The 17,741-nt window shown below is 32.7% G+C and overlaps 1 protein-coding gene across 5 annotated transcripts in view; it reads left to right on the top strand.

The window, feature by feature from the left end:
- dnmt3aa (DNA (cytosine-5-)-methyltransferase 3 alpha a) overlaps positions 1–17,741 on the top strand; it is a 61,580-nt gene that overhangs the window by 30,573 nt on the left and 13,266 nt on the right. For all 5 annotated transcript variants that reach the window (XM_051139309.1, XM_051139308.1, XM_051139307.1 and 2 more), the window contains 9 exons: positions 11,907–12,140; positions 13,732–13,890; positions 13,968–14,075; positions 14,160–14,316; positions 15,172–15,321; positions 15,421–15,465; positions 16,607–16,686; positions 16,763–16,875; positions 16,943–17,126. In XM_051139309.1, the coding sequence (XP_050995266.1) occupies positions 11,907–12,140; positions 13,732–13,890; positions 13,968–14,075; positions 14,160–14,316; positions 15,172–15,321; positions 15,421–15,465; positions 16,607–16,686; positions 16,763–16,875; positions 16,943–17,126 (1,230 nt within the window). The remainder of the gene's footprint in view (positions 1–11,906; positions 12,141–13,731; positions 13,891–13,967; positions 14,076–14,159; positions 14,317–15,171; positions 15,322–15,420; positions 15,466–16,606; positions 16,687–16,762; positions 16,876–16,942; positions 17,127–17,741) is intronic.

The following is a 17,741-nucleotide window of genomic DNA, read 5'->3' as shown; positions in this document are numbered from 1 at the left end:
AAATTCAGCTTTGATCACAGAAATAAATTACATTTTAAAATATATTCACATAGAACACAGTCATTTTAAACTGTAATAATATTTCACAATGTTATGGTTTTTACTGCATTTTTAGATAAATAAATGCAGCCTTGATGAGCATAAGAGACTTTCAGAAACAAAAAAAAAACATCCTACCGACCCCTACTAATTTATTTGCTACCAAGTTCCTCAATAAGAAACCTGACAGCGACTAGTTCTTTCTCAAAAGCTCTAGCCGTATCTTAACTTTGTAAACACGACTGTCTCCTGTCAGACTGATGAAAAGCGGTGCACCCTGTACTCCTGGAAATTGCATGAAAAGCCCAGCTAATCAGATTTGAGCTTGCCATTTTGTGTCCAATATGCATCAAATGACGCGTGAACGGACTCTGGGTGGTCTTTGACACGAGTCTCGTGGTATAATACAACCATTTATATAAAAAATAATTCTGTGTGTATTCAAGCCTGTGTGAATTTCGCTCGGTAGATTTGCGCTGAATCATAAATAAACACCTTGTGTGTTCATTTATAAAAATAGTTGAGCTAATTTGTGACCACAGACCACAAAACTAGTCATAAGGGTAAATGTTTTTGAAATTGAGATTTATACATCATACATTATACAGCTTTCTATTAATGTATGGTTTGTTAGGATAGGACAATATTTGAGGGTGCAAAAAAATCTAAATATTGAGAAAATAGCCTTTAAATTTGTCCAAATGAAGTTCTTAGCAATGCATATTACTAATCAAAAATTAAGTTTTGATATGTTTACGGTACAAAATTTACAAAATATGTTCATGGAACATGATCTTTACTTAATATCCTAATGATTTTTGGCATTAAAGAAAAATAGATAATTTTGACCCATACAGTACACTTTTGGCTATTGCTACAAATATACCCATACTACTTAAAACTGTTTTTGTGGTCCAGGGTCACATTTGATTATGTTTTCAGCTACCAATTAGAAAACTAGATGAGTAAAGTTTGAGAACAAACTTTGGCTTGAGAAAGCCTAGCCTGAAAGTTTGATGGAGTTGTAAAAGTATGAAAGATGATGTTGCTGGCATGATTTAGCACATTGCTTACATGATTTAACATGTTGTTAGTATGTTTTAGCATGATTATCTTGTTGCTTGCATTTTTATAGGCTGTTGTTAGCATCTTACTAGCATGTTGTTAGCATGGTTCACAAGTTACTAGCATGGTTCTAGCATGAATAACAAGCTACTAGCATATTGTTAGCGTGATTAGCATGTTTTCTAGCATGATCAGCATGTTACTAGCATGTTACTAACATATTGTCAGAATGATTAGCATGTTACTAGTCTGTTACTAGCATGATTAGCAAGTTACTAACAAGATTCGAGCATGATTAGCAAGTTACTAACATGTTGCTAACATAATTCTTGCATGGTTAGCATGTTATTAGCATTCTGTTAGCATGATTAGCATGTTATTAGCATGCTGTTAGCATGATTAGCCTGTTTTTAACATGTTTCTAACATGATTAACATGTTTCTAGCATGTTGTTATCATGATTAGTATGTTACCAGCATGTTCATAGCATGATTAACATGTTACTAGCATAACTAGCATGATTAGCAAGTTAACAGCATGATTCTAGCATGTTACTACCATGCTGTTAGCATATTTCTAGCATTATTAACAAGTTACTAGCATGTTTTAGCACGATTAACATGTTACTAGCATGTTGCTAACACAATTCTAGAATGATTACCATGTTACTAGCGTGATTAGCAAGTTAGTAGCAAAATTCTAGCATGATTAGCAAAATTACTACCATGTTACTAGCATGATTCTAGCAGGATTAGCATGTTATTAGCATGATTAACATGTTAACATTTTTCTAGCATGATTAATAAGTTATTAGCATTTTGTTATCATGATTAGCATGCTGCTAGACTGTGGCTAGCATGATTAGCATGTTACTAGCATGTTGTTAGCATGATTAGCAAGATACTAGCATGTCTCTAGCATGATTAACAAGTTACTAGCAAGATTGGCATGTTACTAGCATGTTGCTAACACAATTCTAGCATGATTACCATGTTACTAGCGTGATTAGCAAGTTAGTAGCAAAATTCTAGCATGATTAGCAAATTACTGTCGTGTTACTAGCATGATTCTAGCGGGATTAGCATGTTATTAGCATGATTAACATGTTAGCATTTTTCTAGCATGATTAATAAGTTATTAGCATTTTGTTATCATGATTAGCATGCTCCTAGACTGGCTAGCATGATTAGCATGTTACTAGCATGTTGCTAGCATGATTAGCAAGATACTAGCATGTCTCTAGCATGATTAGCAAGTTGCTAGCATGATTGGCATGTTACTAGCATGTTGCTAACATGATTCTAGCATGATTAGCATGTTACTAGCATGATTAACAAGTTAGTAGCAAAATTCTAGCATGATTAGCAAAATTACTACCATGTTACTAGCACGGTTCTAGCAGGATTAGCATGTTATTACCATGTTGTTAGCATGATTAACATGTTAGCATTTTTCTAGAATGATTAGTAAGTTACTAGCTTTTTGTTATCATGATTAGCATGCTGCTAGACTGTGGCTAGCATGATTAGCATGTTGTTAACATGATTAGCAAGATACTATCATGTCTCTAGAATGATTAGCATGTTACTAGCGTGATTAGCAAGTTAGTAGCAAAATTACTATCATGTTGCTTACCTGATTCTAGCATGATTACAAGTTACTACCATGTTACTAGCATGGTTCTAGCAGGATTAGCATGTTATTACCATGTTGTTATCATGATTAACATGTTAGCATTTTTCTAGCATGATTAGTAGGTTACTAGCATTTTGTTATCATGATTAGCATGCTGCTAGCATGATCAGCAAGATACTATCATGTCTCTAGCGTGATTAGCAAGTTACTAGCATGATTAGCATGTCACTAGCATGTTGCTAAGATGATTCTAACATGATTAGCGTGTTACTAGCATGTATTCTCAAGCCAACTTAAAAGTTCCAATGGGGGTTTACGCAGCGATGTCATAGAAGAACCATTTTTGGTTCCATTCAGAACCTTCAGTTCTAAAAAGAACATTTTAAATTCTAAAGAATCTTTTATAGAATGTAAACATTCCATGGATGTTAAAGCTTCATCACAGAACCATCAGTGCCAATAAAGAGCTTTTGTTTTTAAGAGTGTAGTACTCTTGGCTCTGGTTTGACCATGATGTGGTGGTCTAATAATGGGTAATATTATTTCTAATGCTCAAAACAGCCCTAGTAATAAAAACAAAGGTGGCCTGAATGGATGTTTTGTCTGATGAAGTATTAAAGCGCATGTTTATCCGGGGCCGCGGGGGTTTTCAGGGGCTGCCGTGTCCTCGGCTCACCCAGCGATGGCTGTTTCTCTTGGGTCGCGGTGAACCCGCCCACTGCAGCCTCTGGATCTCATCAAACTCTGGCGCAGCGCTGCTACGCCGCTTCATGAAGACCTGATTACAAACATGTGTGTGTGTGTGTGTGTGTTAGAGAGAATCACACATGGTGTGTGAAGCGGTTTAGTTTATGAAGACACTATAAAGAATAACTTAATTATTTGTAATAGTGTTTTCTTTTATATTTCCTTAAAGACTTTCCTCTGAGTGTGTGTGTGTGTGTGTGTGTCGCTCTCTCTCTTTCATTCATTCTAGAGTCATAAATCGTTGCCTAATTGAACTTTTCCTTGTTTCTCAGTAACACTGACAGCTGAGATGTCAAGTCAAATCCTTCCCGGTGAAGAAATCAATCATTAACTAATTTAAACCCACACTCAGACACACTTTCTTATGTCTCTCTTCCCTCATTCAGCGTCTCGTTTTTTGCGACGGACACCCTTCTGGTCCCCGTTTTTGCAAACCCTTCTGTGACCAATCAGGGCTGAGTCACGTGACCCGCGATTCCCTAACAAAGACGCTGCGCGTGTGTCTCCCCCCACTCTGTTTTAAAAGTGTCTTTTTGCCTGCGCACACACATGCACACACACACAGCTACCTGAGTGGGACGGCCGATCAGACACAGCAGCGTGTGTGGGTACGTGTGAACTGTGTGGTAATGACACATTTACTGATATCTGTGTGTGTGTGTGTGTCTGTGTTTAGCAAGAGAATGAAGGAAGAAAATGCTGACTTGGCTATTTGCATTAGTGTGTGTGTCGCTTTAAACCGAACATGAGAGCTGTAGCTTTTGTAGCTAGTGTACTACTTTCTGTGTAGTATATAGTATGTACTGTAGTAAGTGCAACAGTCTGCATTACACTTTTAAACTAAAATAAGGTTCCAAACGGCAGTTTTCACAACAATGCCATAGAACTACTATTTTGGTTCCACTAAAAGAACCATTGTTTTTCTTGGTGTAAAGAACATTTTACCTTTTAGAACCTTTATTTTTAGGAGAGTAGCACTGATAAACATTTTAATCAGTGGTATGCTAAATAATGACTTAGTAATGTTATTTTGCATGCTGGCGTGTTCAGTTTGCATCTAGTCATATGTTTTGGCAGTCAGATCGAATAATGAGCCAAGATGGGGGTTTTTTTAACCATAGATATTGAAGGTCAAGTCAAATATGTTTCAATGGGATATAGTGCATGCTGTTGTATACAGTGCACTTTGACACATGCAGTAGTAAAAAAATTCATACTGCATACAATATACAAACTGCATACTGAAGAAATAGTACTGTTAGTATTCTGTACTGAACTAAGTTATTGGACTTCAAAGTGATTTTTTTTTTTATTTTTTATTTTTTTTTTTTTACTTTTGCTCTTCCATACTCTCTGTTTAATGCATTTATTTCTATTATTTATATTGAATGACGTTTATGATAGAGCCAAATTCAGATTCCATTGTTTACTGTTTTATTTATTTTTTATTTTTTTGTAGACTTTGTTTTAATGTTTAAGTTAAAGAAAATAATCATCAAAAAGCATGTCTAATTAATTGAAATTATGAAACGTACACAACTTAACAGCAATTCATTAAAATTTTATTTTTTAAGACCCTATGAAATCCGTTTTATTTTTTTTCCCCAAGTGTCGTTTTATGTATTTCCAAATTTAGTTGTTGTTTTTTTTCCATTTTAATTTTTCTGTTAAAAATTCTGTTTTTCTTTTTTCGTTTTATTTTTTCTGTATTCTGTTTTTACCGTTTTATTTTTTTCTAGACTCTGTTTTAATGTTTAATTTAAAGTATATTAATCCAAAAAGCTTGTCTAATTAATTGAAATCATGAAACGTACACAGCTTAACAGCAATTTATTAAAATTTTAACAAAAATGAATTTTTAAGACCCTATGAAATCCATTTTATTATTTTTTTCCAAGTTTTGTTTTATTTATTTCCAAATTTAGTTGTTGTTTTTTTTCCATTTTAATTTTTCTGGATTTCTACACTCTGATTTAATGTTTAATTTGAAGAAAAGATTCATCAAAAAGCATGTTTAATTAATTGGAATCATAAAACGTACACAACTTAATAGCAATTTATTAGAATTTTAACAAAAATGTATTTTTTAAGCCCTTTGAAATCCATCTTATTTTTTCCCCAAGCTCTGTTTTATTTATTTCCTTTTTTTTTTCTGGATTCTGTTTTTATTGTTTTAATTGTTTTTTTGTTTTTTTTTCTAGACTCTGTTTTAATGTGTAATGTAAAGAGTATTAATCAAAAAGCATGTCTAATTAATTGAATTCATGATACACAATACACAACTTAACAGCAACTTCTAAAATGTTTACAAAAATTACATTTTTAAGGCACTATAAAATACATTTTATTTTTTGTCCCAAGTTCCGTTTTATTTATTTCCAAATTCAGTTTTTCCAGTTTAAATTTTTCTGGATTCCATTTTTTTTTTCTAGGTTCTGTTTTAATGTTTTACTTAAAGAATATTAATCAAAACACATGTCTAATTAATTAAAATCATGAAACGAACACAACTTAACAGCAATTTCTTACAATTTTAATAACAAAAAATGTAATTTTTAAGGCCCTATGAAATACTTTTTCTTTTTTTTCTCAAATTCTGTTGTATTTTTACCAAATTCTTTTTTTCCCCATTAATTTTCTAAATTACATTTTAATGGTTTCATTCAATTTTAATAATCAAAAGCATCTCTAATTAACTGATTGTTCAAAAAATCAATTTATTATTATTTTATTTATTATTTATTTATTTTTAGAAATACTGTGTTGTGTATTTACATTTTTCTGGTAAATAAATTCTGCCAAATAATAATAATAATTATATTTATAATAATAATTTATTATAAAAAAAATAATGTTTTAATAATAATTTTATTATTAGTAGTAGTACTATCATTACATTTGCTGTTAAGACCTTTAAGTTTCTGTTTGTATATGGCATGATGAGTTTTTCATAAAATGCTCATGAAATGACTCTCAAAGCAGTTCTAGAGATGTTGTATGTGTTCATGTACTTACATATTGAGGTGGCAGTGGCTGAAAACACTGCAAGCATTACGTGTGCTTCAGTGTGTGTAAAAGAAACCACACATCTGCGCCATTCATTCACACGTAGAACATACAGGAATCATATTTAAGAGATTTATTATAATATTTATTTGATTTATTCATCAAAAATTCTGTGACATTCCGCGTTATACAGTATATTCCATTTTAATGACCGGATTCTGTGATTCCGTCTGCATTTTTCACATCCCAGAAATCAGCTAAAACAGCTTAAACTGTCACTGTCTATGTGTGAGGAATTTGACTAAATTCTTACACCAGGGTGTGATAAAGTTGGGTTTCCCAAACTGAGGTTCATGAACAACCTGGGGTTTTGTGAGGAAACTGCAGGGAACCTTATACTGTTCCTTGAGTAGCAAATCAGCATATTAGAATGATTTCTGAAGGATCATGTGACACTGAAGACTGGAGTAATGATGCTGAAACTTCAGCTTTGCATTACAAGAATAAATTACATTTTAAAATATATTTAAATAGAAAACAGCCACTTTAAATAGTAAAAATATTTCACATTTACTGTATTTCTGAATGCAAATGAATTCAGCCTTTATGAGCACGAGAGGCTTCTTTCAAAAACTCTAACTGACCCCAAACTGCGTTTGAAAAAGTGTCTAAGTATTTTACGAAAAGGAGTAACTTTTGTATAGAAATGAGCCTGGGAGACTTTAGGGTCATGGTGAGGTTGGGGTCAGAGGTCGTTCAAGCCTGGGTCACGATCATAAAGCTCTCAGCTCTTGAATCTCGTCGTAAAGCCAAGGGTCATCGCAGGGGTCGAGAGGTCAGAGGGCGTGTTCAGGTCATAGTGAGAGACGTTCACACACTTTACACGAGAAGATTTGCGAACGGTTTCTATGTGTCTTCGCATGGAAACACTGTCGCCATTTATAGCATGCCAGTGAAGTGGACTGCAGCAGGAAATTAGGTAATCTGTCAAAGACCGCATTTCCCATGGTGCACTGGGACGTTTGCCAAAGGGCTGCTGGGTAACCACCAACCACTATACCGTCATGGAGACACGACTAGAAGAGGACAGGCAATCTGATTCAGATAGTAGATCTGTTCCAAAACCTAGTGAGCTTCCTGTTTAGGCTGTATTTTAAGGTGCGTTTCGGTTCGAATGAGGAAAAGGTTCCAAAAGGTAGGCGGCGACGACATTATGCTGCCTTGTCAGTTTTGGCCAAATTCTAGGGCAGCATCGCATGCGTTCGTCACGAACGATGCACTCCCAGAATGCATTGCTCAGTGAACATTTCTGATATCATTTTCATTGAAAATGGGTTTGCATATGTTTGTGTCATAATTATGTTGCAGCATGCTAACATCAAACTCTTTTATCACAGACAATTTGAGAAGACAGAATAATCATATAAAAATGGATGAGAGAAATCATAATGCACAATAAGACTTAAAGACATTAATTTGATTTGTGATAGAAAAATAAAATACATTATTTACATTGTCAGATGTTACTGCTGATTTGAATCCACACCATGTTTTCTGCTCACCAAATCTGCATTTATTTGATCAAAAATACAGTAAAATTGTGAAATTTTATTACAATTTAAAATTACTCTTTTCTATTTTAATATTTCTTAAAACGAAATTTATTTCTGTGATGCAAAGCTGAATTTTCAGCATCATTACTCTGGTGTTCAGTGTCACATGATTTTTCAGAAATCATTCTAATATGCTGATTTGCTGCTCAAGAAACATTTATTATTATTATCAGTAGTATTTCTGATTCATATTTTTGTGGAAAGCTTTTTTTGCAGAATTCTGTAATGAATAAAAAGTTCAAAAGAACAGCATCTATTTGAAACAGAACATTTTAAATGTGTTTACTGTCACTTTTGATCAATTTAATGCATCCTTGCTGATTACTTTTAGGTCGCTCACTAGGGTTTAAGCCGGTGTGTGTTCATGTTCTTGAACTTGAAATTTGTAAAGCTAATTACAAGTCTGTAATCAACAGCACAGACGACAATAACATGATACGCATTTGCATATGTGATTATTCATCTGATTGAGCTTTGTGTTCAGCTCGCCAAATGATTTGCACCCATTTAAACCTGTATTTGGCGCTGAGGCAGTTCTTAATGCCAGATCATTCTTCTGTTACCATCCCTCATGTGAAATATACGCAGGACCGCAGTGAGTTTATGTGTCTCCACTGACCCGTCAAACAGGCCTGTCTTCTGTGTTTTACGTCTCTGTATTTCGGTGCGATTAGCCGCTCTGCGGTTGGCCTGTTTAGTGGGGTTAAAGGTCATATAAGGCGCTTGTGACCTTCCTGCAAAAGGTCACACGAGAGAAACCAACAGCTGCTTTCACTGTCTCACATACAGTAGTTAAAGAAGAAGCCGAAGTATCAAGAACGAAACTGTGGAAGGTCATGTCACATGATGTGAACCCTTGAGAAAAAGCACACTACAGTTGAGGTCAAATGTTTACGTACACCTTGCAGAATGTGTAAAATGTTAATTATTTTACCAAAATAAGAGGGATCATACAATATGCATGTTATTTAGTTTAGTACTGATCTGCATAAGATATTTCACATAAAAGGTGTTTACATATAGCCCACAAGAGAAAATAAAAGTTGAATTTATAAAAATTACCCTTTTCAAAAGTTTACATATGCTTGATTCTTAATATTATGTTGTTACCTGAATGATCCACAGCTGTGTTTTTTTCTTTAGTGGTAGTTATTCATGAGTCCCTTGTTTGTCCTGAACAGATAAACTACACAACTTTGTTTTTTCAACATTTATTGTGCATTTGAACCCTTTCCAACAATGACTGTATGATTTTGAGATCCATCTTTTCACACTGAGGACAACTGAGGGACTCATATGCAACTGTTACAGAAGGTTCAAACGCTCACTGATGCTCCAGAAGGAAACATGATGCATTAAGAGTCGGGGGGTAAAAACTCTTTGAATTTGAAGATCAGGGTAAATTCAATTCATTTTGTCTTCTGGGAAACATGTAAGCATCTTCTGTAGCTTCTGAAGGGAAGTACTAAATGAAAATAATATGATATGTAGGCAAAATAAGAAAAATGTACACAGCTTCATTCTGTTCCAAAGTTTTCACCCCCCAGCTCTTAATGCACTTCTGGAGCATCAGTGAGCGTTTGAACCTTCTGTAACAGTTGCATATGAGTCCCTCAGTTGTCCTCAGTGTGAAAAGATGGATCTCAAAATCATACAGTCATTGTTACTCTGCCAAAAAACATCTATTTGGTTTTAATTATCATGTCTATCATGCTGAAATCATGCATTTTAAAGCCATCTTAGTTTAAACTTCTGATATAAGGTTTTCTAAACGCACACATCCAAAACACACACACAGAAAGCTTCTGTCACGCAGCGTGTGAGTACTAAACTAAAAGTTCTCTTTCATGTCTTATTGCGCTTAAACAGTCAAACGCGTACAGGTTTATATTAAAAACACGAGTTATAAATAAAGCTGGGAAAGAAATTGCATGTTTATATTAAATCTGTGTGGCAACAGTGTAATATACAGTAAATAAATGAATAATTTCACTGCTCTATTGTCATTTCTGAGGTTGGGACTCTAAATAGTGTTCTGTGCTTGTCTGTGCAGCCAACCACAGAACAGTTTGCCAGTTTGCCATAGCTTTAGAACTGGTAAACCATTGACCACAAAACCAGTCAGAAGTAGCACAGGTTTATTTATAGCAATAGTCAAAAATACATTGCATGGGTCAAAATTATAGATTTTTCTTTTATGCCAAAAATCATTAGGATATTAAGTAAAGATCATGTTCCATGAAGATATTTTGTACATTTTCTACAATAAATATATAAAAACATAATTTTTGATTAGTAATATGTGTTGCTAAAAACTCCATTTGGACAATTTTAAAGGCGATTTTCTCAGTATTTTGATTTTTTTCCCACACCCCTTAGATTCCAGATATTCAAATACTGGACCCGATTATATTATTTTCATGATATGTCACCTTTAACACTAATGTTATTTAGAATTAAATGAAGGGTAAGTCGAGCAAATGCAGTTTTTTAGGATGTCAGGATGCTCAAACTGACATAGCAGTGATTTAAATAGACTTTTCAGGGAAATGTATATGTAGTATAAAAGGTTTACTCATTTAGATGAGGGAAATACGAAAGTATTTTAACATTTAACAATAAAAAATGGCCAGTGGAAGCCGTTGAGACATTTAAGAGGTCTAATTTGTAACTTTCCTTTCCTGCGGGCAGCAATGCTGGATGTGTAATGTTGTTTTCAGAGTCATGGGAATCTCGCTGACATCATGGACTCATCAGATACTGTAGATCAGAATCCGCCTGTCTCCTGCCAAATCCACAGCATTGCTTCAAATCTGCACGCAATCAGTCTTAACTAGACATACACTGCTGCTGAAAAGTTTGGAGTCAGTAGGATGTTTTTGGAAGGAATTAATACTGGGGTTTTTTTCAGTGAAGATGCATTAAATAGATCAAAAGTGACAGTACAGACATTTATAATGTTACCATAGATTTCTGTTTCAAATAAATGCAGTTCTTTGAACGTTTTATTCATCTAAGAATTCTGAAAAATTTCTAAAGGTTGCGGAAAGCAACTGTTTTCATAGATAATGATCAGAAATGTTTCTTGAGCAGCAAAACAGCTCATTAGAAGGATTTCTGACGGATCATGTGATCATGAAGACTGGAATAGTGATGCTAAAAAATTCAGCTTTGCATCACAAAAATAAATTACATTTTAAAATATATTCAAATAGAAATAAGCTATTTTGAATTGTAATATTATTTCACATTTTTACAGTTTTTACTGTATTTTTGAGCAAATAAATGCATTGCTGAGCGTTTCGGACCTACGCATGCAATAAAAGACTATAGAAACAATCAGTTATGAAGATGCATTTTCACTCACTACGCTTACATTTATACATTTAGCAGATGCTTTTATCCAAAGCAATTTGTAAATGAACGGAGCGGTTCTATGAACAGTCTGAACTGTTTGATAGTTGGATTTCTACAATCCATGTAAACAAACACTTATTTCATTGACTTTTCCGCCAGGATACCAGTAATTCTGGAGGATTCACAAGACTTATACACACAGAGACATCCTGTCTCAAGAGTTTGTCCTCATATGACAGTAAAAAACCTGCAGGCTACATTTCCACAGTGATTTCAAATCAATATTTACCTAAACACAAACACTAGTCTTTTGTCTTGCTGGAAAAAGATGATTCGATAAAGTTTCTGTTTTTGATTCTCAAGCAATGCGAGTGAAAATCCTTTCAGACTGTGGATGTTTGTGTCTGTATGTCACCTGTGTTTGTGTGCCTTTGTGTCTTTAAGGAGGAGAAGGCTCAGCTGGTGACCACCATGAGTGACATAATGGACGACCAATCAGCTGTGGGCACTCAGAAGGAGGAGGAGGAGTCAGCCATCAATCTACCATCCACGCCCACACCTCAGCAGCAGCACACTGACCCCGCCTCCCCGACGGTCGCCACGACGCCTGAGCCGCCTCCCGTCGCCTGTGGCAACAAAGTGATGGCGAGAGCCTCGGAGATGGATATGGAGTATGAGGTGAAGCTCTGTCAAAATAAAAGCTCTTTGTTGGTTTAAATAGGGTATGCTTTGGTATTCAGTGACACAAAAAAAAAAGAAAAAAGTTTTTTTTTATTAGATATGCACGATTAGCTATTATCTAACATATAATTAAAAGTAGATTAATTTAAATTCGATTTAGTGTCTGCAAACTAAAGCTGTAATTAGTAATTAAATTAATTTAATTAAAGTTCATTTTTGGAATGTTAAACTTTTTTAAAAATGTAACATTTAAAAAGTTGTATTTAAATAAATTAATAAAAAATAATACATTAATTAAAAAGGATACACAAATATTGTTCTTTCCCAACTTTTTGTAGGGGAAAATACTTAAATATATTTATTATGATTATTATAAATAAAAACAAATAACTACAATAGTGTTATCAAAAATATTTCTTAATTTTGTTTAATATTTTTTTAATAATAACCAATAAAAATCATATTTATTATTATTTTCTAGTCATGCTGAATCTTAAAACTAATCATAATATTAATAATTGTAAATTAATATTAAATGACAAATATTACAATTAATCACAGAAAACTGTACAATTAATTCCTTTTTTAAATTTATTTACAGTCCTGCTTCAAACATCATATAAATTAATCAAAAATAATAAAATAAAAATTAAATAAAACAAAAAATAATCAGAAAAAAATACTTAATTTATCTTGATTGTACATTAGTTTGAATTTTTTAAACACATTTTTATTCAAATATACTTAATTTGTTGATTCTACATTATTTTAAGGATTTAATGCTTAAATATATTTATTAAGATTATTACAAAGTATGGTGCAATGAAGTACAGTGCAATAAATAAACAGTGCGATTAATCACAGAAAAAATTATTACTTTGTAGTTAATTACTTTTTAAAGTAATTTGTAGTCTTTGTAGTTTAATTTGACATCCTGAAGTTGATCATTTATTTTATTTAATTAATTAATTTATTTATTTATTTATTTTTAATTGCTAAAATTACTAGTCCTGCAGCAAACATCATATAAAATTATAGAAATTATTGAAATTATTATTTATTTTATTTTACTTTATTTTATTTTATTTTATTTTTTTATTTATTTTTTTTTTTTTAATTGCTAAAAAGAAAAATGACACAAGAATTATTTTTTTAATTGCTAAAAAGAAAAATGACACAAGAATAATGCAATTATTTTTAATTGCTAAAATTACTTATGAATGACTTAATTGTAGGGTTTTTTTTTTTTTTTTTGTACAATTTAGTTACTTTTTAAAGTAATTTGTAGTCCTGCAGCAAACATTATATAAAATTATAGAAATTATAGCTTAAATAAAACTTTTAACATTTATTTTGACTTACTGAAGTTATTTGTGTTTTGTTTGTTTTTTTCGAACCATTGCTAAAAAGGAAAAATGACTTATGGATGACTTAATTTTAGGCTTTATTTTGTTCCCTAATTTCCTTCCTCAGAGTGCATTAAGTTTAGCAAAGCACCTCTTCTTATAAAGAATCAGATTTTGCTGTCATTTAACCTGCAGTTTTTGAGATTTCACTGACGCTGATGTTTCTTTATGTGTTTTCTCAGGACGGCCGTGGGTTCGGGATCGGAGAGCTCATCTGGGGGAAGCTGCGAGGATTCTCCTGGTGGCCCGGCCGGATCGTGTCGTGGTGGATGACAGGTCGTAGTCGGGCCGCTGAAGGAACCCGCTGGGTCATGTGGTTTGGAGATGGCAAATTCTCAGTGGTGAGTCAGTCGACCAATAAGAATCCTTCGTGAGTGCCGATAACAGACGTTACAATGACCTTCCTCTCGTCTGCCAGGTTTGTGTGGAAAAGCTGTTGCCCTTGAGTACATTTTGCACGTCTTTTCATCAGCCCACCTATAACAAACAGCCCATGTACAGAAAAGCCATCTATGAAGTTTTACAGGCAAGTCATGATATTTCTCTACCATGTTTGTTATTGCATGCATGTGTGCGTTTTCTCATGTTGTTTACGTGGTTGTCTGTTCAGACGGCGAGTATGCGTGCCGGTAAACCGTTCTCTATGTGTGTGTCTGCTGATGACACGGAGACGGGGAAGAGTATTGAACTGCAGACGCAGCAGATGATTGAATGGGCCAGCGGTGGGTTTCTTCCTACTGGTGCCAAAGGTCTGGAGCCTCCACCAGGTACTGTATCTTATCTAACAAACATTAATTATTAATACAAATATTATTTTTTTTAGGTTTATATGCAAAGCCATATATATATATATATATATATATATACAAAAAAAATGCAATATGTATATATTGCAATTTTTTTTGCTTTAATTAATAATGTTAATTATTTTAATGTTAATAATTATTAAATGTTATTATATTTATTATTATATATTAAATTCATATTTTATTATTGTTTTTTATTATTTAGTACTTATATAATTATTATATATTTTTAAGGAATTTTTAATTACTTTCATTTTTATTATTGATTAATTTATTATCATTTATATTTTATTTTTTATATTTTTCCTTTTAATTTCTTTAAATATTTATTTCAACTGATTATATTTCATTATGCATATTTGTCAGTTAAGGATATTTATTTTATTTTAAATGATATATTATCATTTTTGTTATTTATTACCTTTATAAATTTATTATGTAAATTTTTTATAAATTTGTAAAAATATTACAATTTAATTGTAATTTTACTTTGATGAATTTAATTTAATTTATTATTTATTATGTTGCTACAATTATTTTTGGACAGCACAGACCTGCATTTTATATATATATATTTACACACAAAAGCATGTGCACACACACATATTTTAAAAAGGTAATTATGTTGTAAAATTATAATTATTAAAAGTATCATGCAAGTTATAATTATACATGTTTATATATTTAAATGTATAATTTTGTAACAAAATGTCTGAATATATATATATATATATATATGTATATATAAAATATATTCTGTTGCTCTAATTATTTTTGGATAGCACAGATTTATGTGTGTATGTGTGTGTTCTCTAGCGGAGCGGAGCCCATATACTGAGGTGTATCCAGAGATGTGGGTGGAGCCTGAGGCAGCTGCGTACACGGCTCCGCCCCCTGCCAAGAAACCCAGGAAGAACAGTGTCGAGAAACCCAAAATCAAAGAGATTATTGATGAAGGAACCCGAGGTATCACACACAGACTCAAACACATTTGCGTTTCTATTCACAAACACTATTTGTACTAGAACAGCAGTGATTGTTGACACTGTGTTTTGTTTTCCTCAGAGAGACTCGTTTATGAAGTCAGACAAAAGTGTCGCAATATTGAAGGTGAGTTTGCTGTTGAATGTGACCTTTGACCCCTGGAAGTTTGCACTTTTTAAAAGAAACTCACATGAAACAAAATCCAGTCTAGTGACTTGTTTAGCATAGATTTGGCCATTGATTACAAAAAACGGTTAAAAAAAAAAACAAATAAATAATAATAATAATAATAATAATAATAAAATAATAAAATAATACAGTCATCAAGTTAAAAAAAATCAGGAAAAAAGTTATATATTTAAATATTTCATTAACAATTTGAATGAGAATTGTAATCATTGTAATAAAAATTAAATAATTGTAAAAATGTTCAATAATTATTTATTTAATTAAATAATTGTATAATAATTCTAATATATATATATAATTAGCATTTTAATATATATATTTACACACACAAGCATGTGCACGCACGCACATACACACATGTATATTTTAAATTATTAAAATGGTAATTATATTTTAATACAAAATTCTCATGCAAGTAATAATTATACATGTTAATATATTTAAATATATCATTTTGCTGCAAAATGTCTGAAAATATACATAAAATATATAAATATAATATGCTAAATATATATATATATATATATATATATATAGTAATTATATTTTAAAATTAAAATTATAAGTATTAAATAATTATAATTATAATTTAATTATACATGTGTATATTTAATTAGATATTTAAATATGTAATTTTGTAATAAAATGTCTGAAAAAATAGCAGATTTTAATATTATAATTTTAATGTTATATTTTAATATCGTAATGATTAAAATTCACATTCAAATTATAATTATACATTTAATTAGATATTTAAAAATATAATTTTGTAATAAAATATCTGAAAAAAATATATATAAAGATTATATTTTAATATTAGAAAACCATCCTTCAAATAATAATTATATGTAAATATAATTAAATATATAATGTTCTATTAAAATGTCTCAGGTCGAGTGGAGCACACTGCATTATGGGACACAGTATATCCCATAGTGTGCTCTGTAACATACTGCACATTTTGGTAAATAATGGTAGGTTAGAGTGTCATAGGTCAAACATGCATACTGTGTACAATATGCATACTGCATAAATAATATGGTCCAGTCGCATGTTATACCAATGGTTTTGTGTGCAGATATTTGCATTTCCTGTGGAAGTGTGAACGTATCACTAGAACATCCTCTGTTTATTGGAGCCATGTGCCAGAGCTGCAAGGTACACATGCACACCTGTCAATCAAGCCTGTTCTGACTTCTGATTGGTGCTGAGGCCGTGTTCTCCTCCCCTACAGAACTGTTTCCTGGAGTGCGCGTATCAGTACGATGACGACGGCTATCAGTCATACTGCACCATCTGCTGTGGAGGACGAGAAGTGCTCATGTGTGGGAACAACAACTGCTGCAGGTGAGTGTGTGTGGGTTTTTCCGGCATCTGAGAGAGATCTGAGAGGTGTAACGGTGTGTTTGTGTAGGTGTTTCTGCGTGGAGTGCGTCGATCTGCTCGTCGGGGCCGGATGTGCACAGGCCGCTATTCGCGAAGATCCCTGGAACTGCTACATGTGCTGCAGCAGGAACGTCTTTGGCCTCCTGAGGCGCAGGGATGACTGGACCTCACGACTGCAGCTGTTCTTCGCCAACAACCACGACCAGGACTTTGTGAGTCGATCTAGTGTCTGTCCTAGCAGTTTTGACACAGATTTTGTCTATAGGTTGTTTGCAATCACGTGATTCCGAGGACGCGCGAAATGCAGCTGGAGGGCAGGAAGTGATTTTTCTTTATGGGCATCAACAGCAGAATCTCAAAATGACTACGTTTTCAGTTGTTTATGGAAATCGGTCAAATTGAGAAAATTTATTTCATATTGTGTATGAACATCTGCTGTTGCATAAGGTGGAAAAGGCAAGAAATTGACTGAAAAAAATTGGGAAAAGTGGCTTGAAAACCTGCGTCTGCGGTCAGAAGGACAATCAGATAATGCTTGTGTGTGCGAATGGTTAATAAAAGATTAATAATATTAAGATATAAAGAAATATATAAATAGATACAGGGTGAGACAGTGAGAATTCACCCAATGATAAAGTCCACACGTACATACAATGCAAATAAGATATTATATTTGCAGTTGATTACAATTGAACCTTGTGAGATTGCGATAAATTGAAGTGAGTGACAGCGTTTTAGTGACTATATGAAAGGGCTATTTGCTCGCTTTCTAGGCTATAATCAATTCAGAATTTGAAAAAAATATATCCTGCATCCTTCATATAAAT

The sequence above is a fragment of the Labeo rohita genome, chromosome 20, assembly GCF_022985175.1.
Source record: "Labeo rohita strain BAU-BD-2019 chromosome 20, IGBB_LRoh.1.0, whole genome shotgun sequence".
Classification (NCBI taxonomy): domain Eukaryota; kingdom Metazoa; phylum Chordata; class Actinopteri; order Cypriniformes; family Cyprinidae; genus Labeo; species Labeo rohita.
Note: the sequence above shows the minus strand (reverse complement) of the source record. Positions and strands in the feature narration are given on the sequence as shown.